The 9,503-nt window shown below is 38.9% G+C and overlaps 1 protein-coding gene across 1 annotated transcript in view; it reads left to right on the top strand.

Moving 5' to 3' along the window:
* Nucleotides 1-4,277, top strand: part of LOC107656214 (potassium voltage-gated channel subfamily D member 2-like) — a 104,365-nt gene extending 100,088 nt beyond the window's left edge. The window contains exons 4-6 of the mRNA XM_016443979.1: nucleotides 1,804-1,899; nucleotides 3,227-3,468; nucleotides 4,244-4,277. Coding sequence (XP_016299465.1) covers nucleotides 1,804-1,899; nucleotides 3,227-3,468; nucleotides 4,244-4,277 — 372 coding nt within the window. The remainder of the gene's footprint in view (nucleotides 1-1,803; nucleotides 1,900-3,226; nucleotides 3,469-4,243) is intronic.
* The last annotated feature ends 5,226 nt before the right edge of the window (nucleotides 4,278-9,503 follow it).

Below are 9,503 nucleotides of genomic sequence, written 5' to 3'. Positions count from 1 at the left end.
GAATTCGTGCGACGAAGAGCGGTGGCGCTAATACTTATTTGCAGTACAAACGCAATGGGATGCTGGCAGACGCAGAGGAGGAGGTAACCGTGGAAACCAAGTCGCTGGGGTCTCTCTTAATGGAACGTGACATGATGGGCTGGTGCATGTGGACCCCTCTTCCCCCCCTGCCTCTCCGCCAGGGGGCCGAGGTCCAGACGCTTCTGTGGTGTTCCTCTAGCTCTCTCCCTCTGTCTTTCGCTCTTTCTCACGCCTAGACCGGGTGCGCCGGCACCTCTTCCTGGTGGCTGGTCATGAGACAATAATCGTGTGACATCTTGTCCAATGGCAGTGCGGTGCATGCGGCTTGGCCTTGCGGGGGCCACGGCCATCCGCTCCAGTAACAACGGGGCCCCCCTATTTTTTACTGCAACCCTTTTCTCCATCTCTCAACTACTTTGCTTTTGGGTTTTATCTCTTTATAACCTATTGTATCTTGTCTACTTGTTGTTTTAACTGCTTTTTCCAACAACTACTACTCTTGTGCTCCATGCATTTTTTAACATGCATTTTTGAGTGATTTTCTCACTGCAGTCCGGACTGGTCTGTGCTCACTCTCTATCTCTCTGTCTTCATGACATCATCAGACCACATCACATGGAGGAATGAAACTGTCTGAGCTGCATGTCATTGATTGGCCAACATCTGAATGGGAGGCGGGATTTAATGTGAGGCAGAGACCACGGGGCGTGTTGATCAAGTGCCTGTTGACCATACGCAGGCTCTCGATAAACAGTGCCTTAGTTCGGGGGTGTTCCATACTGCTCCTGGGGGGCCACTATCATGTAAAATTTAGCTCCAATCCGACACACCTGAACCAACTAATTAAGGGCTGCATCCGAAATCGCATACTTCCCTACTATAGAGTAGGCGAAAACAGAATGTAAAAAGAGTTCGAATTCCGAAATATTCATAAAACAGTAGGCAAAAAGTTCTGGGTTGGGGGTGGTGCTTGTTCAATAGAACCAGCCAAGGTCTTCAAGATTACTAGAAACTTCCAGGCAAATGTGTTGGGGCTAAAATTTGCAGGACACTGGCATTTCAGAAGCAGGATTGTGCACCCTTGCCCTAGTCGTCTGGTCACTGCGTCATGCTGATTCATAAAGGCTCTAGTGAATTTGGATACGGTGGCCATCATGGTTCAAATACAGAAGACGCTTAACTTTTCCACATACTTTTCCAATAATTCACAAGTTCACACTTATAATAAATAGAGTAAAGGTTATGCGTATTTGGCGTGCTGTCCAAGGGGAGGGCTCCGAGCTCGGAATTTGGCCCAAACCCAGAGTACTCCCCCCATCCCAGGTCGGGATAGGAATAGTTAGAAGTGAGGAGATGGGGTGGTGGAGGGATGCTAGAAAACTGTCAATGAACAGAGGTAAGTCTGTTGTGTATATTTACCACTTATCTTGTTAATTAGGTTAATTATCGAACATGCTCCTCCCGAACTTTGTTAATAAAACATCATTTAGTATATCCTGGATACAAATTCAGTAGATATTGACAGACACAGAATACTCTTGTTCCTGTTATCCACTGTTTTTGAACCAAGAGCCATCCGTCAAGGTTGTGATGTTGAGAGAACAGGACGTGGCAGTAACCTAGAGCCTGCTGTTGTCACAATGAACTAGCCAAACATTCTTCAACAGTGTCTCAATGTTGCTGGATCATTGTGAGAATTCGGGCCTTGCTGTCTTGTCTTTTCTTTCAGTTTCTTTCTGTGCTGATAGGTTGATAAGCAGTGTTTTCTGTTTCTCCAATAAGGCATCAAAAGAGGCTGGCCAAGCTTTGGTATGTAAGGCCAACCCCACTTTTGATACCCATCATCACCATCTTCTGCACTGCTTGGAGAAAACCACGGTAAGAACCTCAGGAGAAAACTTCACACATAAATGGAAGCTGTTCTCAATAATTTAGCTTTTGCATTGTTTGATCTTATTATATACAGGTGTTTTCTTCAGTACCTTCAATAGCTACCTTCAGTAGGTTTAGTAGCTACTGGTCAGGTGTCCATATTGACTGTATTTAAATTGATAGTTCTCACAAAAATGAAAATTGTGTCAGAATATGATGCAAAAGCACCATAAAAGTATTAAATGTTTTTTTTTTTCACGTATACAAGTGCAATGTTCCAGGTTTTTCTTAAACAAAAAGGCCACGTTTTCTAAAAATAGCTTTGTTTGAGGAACAGCCTGAGTCTTTATTAGCTGCAAAACCTGGTAAGATGTGATCGCTTATGACATGATAACAATAAATGGCTTTTTTTGCGTGCCATATTTGAATTAAACTCCATTTGAGAACTCTGGCAGAGGTAAAAATAAGGGTGAAAGTGGACCAACCTTAATTTTTTATTTTTTTGTCTGTACATTAACCAGTGCCAGACGACTTCTGCACCTCAGTGCTTGTGGGTTTGCCACAAATATGTGCAGTTTTTCTCTCAAGAGAAATCATTAGTCAGACTCTTGCATGAAAATGACAGGCACTGTTGTCCCCTGCCAGCTAGACTCATGACAGTCTAGAGAACAGACTGTGACCCGCTCTGGCTTTCCTAGGGCACTAGACTCGAGACATTTGAAAGAAAAATTCCAGTCCTGCTGGATGCAGGGCTGTTTGAGGAACAGCCAAAGCTACAGTGAATCTGGATTTAAGGACTCCTCAGATGATACTCTATATACACATATTATATTATTAATTACATTGTTCTAATATACAGGTGCATCTCAATAAATTAGAATGTCATGGAAAAGTTCATTTATTTCAGTAATTCAACTCAAATTGTGAAACTCGTGTATTAAATCAATTCAATGCACACAGACTGAAGTAGCTTAAGTCTTTGGTTCTTTTAATTGTGATGATTTTGGCTCACATTTAACAAAAACCCACCAATTAAACTACTTCAGTCTGTGTGCATTGAATTTATTTAATACACGAGTTTCACAATTTGAGTTGAATTACTAAAATAAATGAACTTTTCCACGACATTCTAATTTATTGAGATGCACCTGTAGATTCATTATATTATGTTTAATTAAAACCGCATCAACGTCTCATGTTTATGCATTTTGAAACTTTACAACTGTGTATTATTTTTTAAATATAATAATCAGTAACCACATTAATATAATAATCAAATGCAGAAATCAGTCCTTAAAGTGATACATAATTCCCATCTCTTTCTCTCTCTCAGAATCATGAGTTTGTGGATGAGCAAACTTACGAGACAAACTGTATGGAGGTTTCCCTAACAAAGCCGTCCATGTCCCGTTCCTCCTCGCTGTCCTCCTCTCCACACGGCCTGTCCTCCTGCTGCACGCGCAGAAACAAGCGCAAAAGCTTCAATGTCCCCAATTACAACATGGCCGGTGGCCGCAGGAACAGCATACAGGAGCTCAGCACCATCCACATCAGAGAGAGACCAATGAGCAACAGGTGCTTTCACAACACTCATGCACACTTACACAGACATAAGGAGAAGGAATATGCTGATACTGGTTGTGGTCTGAATATATATAAGTCAGAGATGTGTCTTATTTAGAAGTGTTAATAATACTGACTATGGTGAGTTTCTCCAGAAAGGGTTTGGAGAAGGGGTTTATGTAGTGCTTATAATCGAGAATGTATTTGTAGAATTAAGTGTATAGTAGTATGCAATATGTCAGTGGTTCTCAATTCCAGTCCTCACGACCCACCGCACTGCATTTACAGAGGTGTATTATGTCAAACTTCTCTAGCAAGTTTCATCTGTGTGTGAAGACGCTGCAGGTTGTGGCATAGCGCAAATCCGTGAATGAATGTTCCAAAGCGAAGTAAACTTCAACGGATTTCTTGTGCTCAGGGAGTAGAGAGCTGTGTAGGGACCCCGTCAATCGGAAAACACAGTTCATGCATGGAGCTCTCTTCTTACGAGCTGATGATCTAAATCAGGTGTGTTAAATAAGAGAGACATGCAAAATATGCAGAGCGGTGGGTCGCCAGGACTGGAATTGAGAACCACTGCAATATGTTTTTTTTAAATCAGCTCCTGCCCAGAGCTCTCCGTCTCTGTGAGCTCCATCAGCTCCAACTCTAGGCCCATACATCATGTGACTCATGCTGGGGTCCAATAAGCGTTCACTCAACCCATAGAGGAAAACAGTGAACATTGTGTTTGTTACAGCTTCTATAATTTTTCAGTATTGTGAGTCTTTGAATCTGTTGTCTTCAGTTTGATGGGATCGGCAGATATTTGGGACGAATAAGGAGTGTGCCAGCAGGGGCGGGATTTTACAAGCTTTTACACAGCTGTACACACTTTTGATACTACAAAGTAAAGCTGGGCTCTACTAGGGTGTGCTGTCGGATGCTTTTGCGTGCGTGTGTGATCGAGACCGATCTCTTGCATGTTTCGCATTAGTCTTTGTCTTTTTTTCAATTTGGCATGAGCAATAAGGATTGGCTCTTTCTGTCAGAATGTGTGCTTTTTACTTTTGTCTAGTTATATAGTATTGATCTTTCCAACCCAACGAGTGTGTAAAAACAGCTGTTTTGAGAGATTAACCTGATGATACAGGTGATAAACAAAGAAAATCTCGTCTCACACTCTCTCTGTCCCACCCATGTTGTGTTCAGTCCTTGCCTGGCCTGATGAGATGTTTGTTATCCTTCTTCTTTCTTTTTTTTTCTTTTTTTTTGTGGCAAAAACTAAACAGAAAAGGAAACTCCGTTTGTGTTTCAATATATTTGACTTTCTCAAACTGACAGTGGAGGATTGTGGACTTGAGCTCTAATACTAGCCATTCCGTTTTATACTCCAAAGTTTGTGAGTTAACTATGAAAAGAAAAATAACGTGCTTATTTATTATCTTCGTTAAAATGATTGTGCATGTTGTCGTACATATAATGAAACGGGCCAACCAGAGCATAGAGCCCGTCCAGGAATTTTTTTCTTCCTTCCCTTTAAAGATGTACTTTTATCAGCAAACATTCTTATATCTGTCTATTATTTCTGGATAATGGTATCAAGTTGTGTGTGATGACACATTGAGAATCATCCAATCAGATTGTTTTGGAGTACTGTTTTGGAGATTATTATATCATTGTGATCAGCCGAACATGCTTAGGGTTGAACTTAAAAACGTGAATCTCACATTCAGGTTTGTTTCACTTCAAAATCAAAAGAGAATAAATGACATTTTAATTAAAATTGTTTTAAAAAATACAATTTAAAAAAGATTTGAATGATAATTAAGCACACTCCACTCCACGCAAAGTCTCATTACCATATGTTTTAGTTCTTTGTATTTCTCATTCTCAATTTTCATTACTGCAATACAGTATTTTTTCAAAGCAAATGTATAATGCTTCATAATGATTGTAAAAATACTTCAGAAATGTAAATTATGCCATTACAGTAATGAAAATTGTATTTTGGCATTACAGAAATGACAGTTTTGGAGGTGTTGTGCTTAATTGTCCTGAAAATAATGCACAGAATCTGTTTAGACTATGTAAGCAAAATATAGTTTATTTTGATTTTGGGCAGAAATATGTCTGTGAGATTCATTAAAAATGTATTATTATTAATTAAAAAGTGTTAAAAAATGTCTGCACCTGAAAGATGAATTATCTCTTCTCTGCCATTTAATGTCTGGAATTGGCAAGAAAATAGTCTATAATGTTGATATTTTTTATACCAATGTCAGTGCAATTTTTGGTGAGGAGCTCTTAATGCGCCTTGCTCAATACACACACACACACACACACACCACTGCCCTACTGCACAATGCCTGCACCCATTCTTGCTTTACCATGTGACTTATGCAACAAGATTCTTTTTGTAAAGATATGCTTTGTATTAAAAAGGTTACCGGGGGAATAGAATCTCACAAATGCATATTTTTAAAACTCAAATGGTGTTGATTATATATTATAAGTGAATTTCAGTTGTAAAATACAAAAAAAAAAAAAGAAAAGATGAAAACTATGAGAGATTGTTGCTAGTGCACCTGTGCTGTAAATTTGTTCTTCGGTGTAGTGAAATTTATTACAGTTTCTACTTTTCTCCTAATTTCAGTAGACAGAAAATTTAATGTCTCACATTTTACTTTCTAAATCAACGACCGGAAAGGCTGGACCATCTGTTTAGGTTTGGAGATTTTTATTTTCCCCCCGTTTGGAGGACAGGATTGATTGAGTGCATGTGCTCACAGACTCACAGAGAACGTGTGCGTTTCTTTTTCTGTTTTGTTTTTGTTTTCTTTTTTCAGGATCCACAAGGGACTTTTAAAACAGACTTCCTGTTTGTTATATAATGTACATTTAAATGACTACCAGGTGACGATGGTCCTTTGGAATTTGTTACAGCTTGTGTTATGGACATTACAATACATGAATTATTGAAAAACGATAAAAAAAAATGCAAACCAGTTGTTTAGTCCGGTGCAGTGTCTATGAATAAATAGAATCAATTCATTGTCCTATTAAAATACAGATAAAAAAAAGACAATGGTGTTGTGATCATTTTATTAATCTTGGTTAATTATTGAAACGTGTTTTCACGTTAAAATAAATACAAAATTAGGAAATTATGATTTTATATCTCAAAATTACAACTTTATAAAGCTGCAAGAAATAGTCACAATTGCAAGAGTAAAGTCACATTGTCCAATATAACGTTCACAATTGTCCATCTTGCAATTGTGACTTTCACAACTATGTCACAGTGTGAGTATTTTAAACTCAGTTACCTTTATAATTATTTTTGCTAAAAAAAAAAACCTTTAGATGGAAACAGGCTTTCATATGGCATCATAAAGACCTTGTGAAACCCATTTAGGTTGTGTCTGCTAGCTTCGTTAGCATTTATATGCTAGCATACTGCTAAAAATATAAAATATACAGTCTGTCTCTGTAAAATCATGATTAAGCATACAAATTTTTGCTGCAATTGTGCGGAAATTTTTGAGGTATCATTCAGAATAAGTTACATGCCAAAAATTACCTAATAGTTAGGTTTAGGGGGTTGTTCAAAGACCTTACCGTAAGTATAAACAATAGTAACAGCAAATCAGCAAGGCTCTATTCTCTTCCATTTCCAACTGAGCGTCATTTTCTTCAGAGGCCTCTTTCCCATTTTGCCGATTTCACACATTTCTCAGGTGGCACATTTAAAGGGCTCTCTTTAATAGAGGCAAAGGTCTCAACCTCTATAGGCACTTAGCATGATTACGTTACACATGCATGGGATCTTCCTTTATACACGGGAATCGAGGGATGAGGAGGTCTGGAAGGCGAGGGATTGCACCAATTTTTCGAGCTCACTCAGAACAAACTAATCGCAGGGCTGTGGTGAGCTCCCAGCAAGCGAGCGATAGTGCTATGCATTAGCATATTTCCCATCACGCCGAGGGTAATTGAGACATTTGAAGTCGGTTGTACGAAGAGACCGTATCTGAGAGACGCGGAAGGAGGGGGACCTCGCCGCACACGGGGATATTGAAGTCAGACTTCATACTGCAGCTGTCTGTTTGCGACCTTGCTATTTTTGCGGAGAGGTGAAAGGTTAATGGTTTTATTTCCCCGTTGACTCGTTTTACTGTACTCTGTGAAAGGAAAGAAGGAGCGGGACTGTCTATATGATAGTACAGTCCGTGTGAAAGGCTCTGTACATCTGCACCCACGCTAAACAGCAAATGACACAAAGTCGACCGATATCAGTTGGTGTCTTTGGATGAAAAGTATCATGTTTTGACAATGATTTACCACAGTTTGTGAACACACAACTGCTAACATGCTATGAGGCTAGCTTTACGCTCTCTGTCAGTCTCTCTCACAAAGGAGATGAATAGAGAGTGGGGGGTGTTAGCAACAAGAGAGGAAACTGTATGTCTGTTGTAAGCTTGTATGACGGCAATCCTGTGTGCTCCTTTCTGACTCATAAATCAGATCCTGCATTGGCAATGAGCGGTGGGGGAAAGAGGAAGCTGACAGAAGTATTTCTAGACCTCCAGCTATGTTTGGATTAGCGTGCTAACATACTACTCATAATATTTCTGTAGAAAACTGTGTGAGTGATGTTTTCTGTACGCTCTCTTTGCCTACTATTTGCCAAAATGTGCAATATGCTACAGAAAAGTCTTAACTGGAAGCAAGATGATTCATTCAGTGGCTAATGCTATCTTGCTAATGCTATTTTATAGAATGTCCAAAATGGTTTGCCATGATTAATTCTTCTTTCTAGTGCAACTGGGAAACTCGTCGGATGTTCGTTATGATCACACATTTCATTTGGAAACATGACAAGGAAGTAGCCTAAACAAAAGAATTATATTGAGCAATGAACCCAGAAAACTACATTGAAATTCAAAATATAATTTCCATCATGCATGATATCCATTTATGCATGATATCACAACTAAAAGTTTTTGTTATACAAAAAGCAAAGCATGAAATTCATGTGATTAATTTGATACCAGTTGCTACAGACTTGATTTTTGCTCACTGATCTCTGTCTTATATATTATAATGTCTGTATTACAGATCAGTGTTTCTATGTTTCAAATTGAGATTCAACATCGCAATCTACAATTTTGAGTTTCGCACGACTTTACTTCACGTGCTCGGAACTCACAATTACTATATTTATGACTTGACTTGAAGGGCACGTAAGTTTTGTAAACCTATAGGCCTACATAACACCTACTTTTCACTGTCTTATCAATTTCTAATGGATAAAATCAAGCCCCTCCCACGTTATTGCTTTTTTGTTTTACTCAGAGATGTGTCCAGTTATGGAAGTATGAGTCACGAATGCTGTTCATTTTAAGACATTTCTATTCAAAAAAAATTAATAATGAGGTCTTGTGAAAGAAATTCATGATGCTCCTGCTTGAAATGTTTAGTGTTGCAATTATGCATTATGTTTTTAAAAATTAGTATGAAGAATATAGTGTGTCATACAGTACTATAGTGTTCTATTCAAATATATCTTTTTCCATGTGTTTACTTCCTCCCTCTCTCAAAAGCGCTCTCCATTAAGATGTTTTATTCATTGCTTTACATCTGTTAAAATTCATGAAGCAGGCCAGAGCTAAATCCCTTCGCTTTTCCTCAGCCAAGAATGTCTCCCATCAAGTCCAGGGCAGGGCCAAAAATTCCACCTGTGTTTCCACCCAGTAGCACTTAAGCGTGACACCTCTGGAATGCTCAGAAACAGAGCGCTGTGCGGAAAATCAGCTTGATTAAGCGGAAGTAACTGCACGGTAAGAAAACCAGGCTCTGCTGCATGCCTCAGTTGTTTGAAATGTAGCGTTATGTTATTGCTAGGCGTGAAATTGGTGAATTTTCTGTCAGATACATGTTAGTGAAATATGCTGAACCTTGTAATGTTATGACAAAACTCTGGCCACTCATAAGGAATTTTAGGCCTTTGAGTTAGCCCAATAGAATGGTTATTTGAAAACGTTATGAAACATGAGATCATAATT

Source organism: Sinocyclocheilus anshuiensis, unplaced genomic scaffold (assembly GCF_001515605.1).
Source record: "Sinocyclocheilus anshuiensis isolate Anshui unplaced genomic scaffold, SAMN03320099.WGS_v1.1 scaffold183, whole genome shotgun sequence".
Classification (NCBI taxonomy): Eukaryota; Metazoa; Chordata; class Actinopteri; order Cypriniformes; family Cyprinidae; genus Sinocyclocheilus; species Sinocyclocheilus anshuiensis.
The sequence above is the reverse complement of the archived record's forward strand: the minus strand, read 5'-3'. Positions and strand labels throughout refer to the sequence as shown.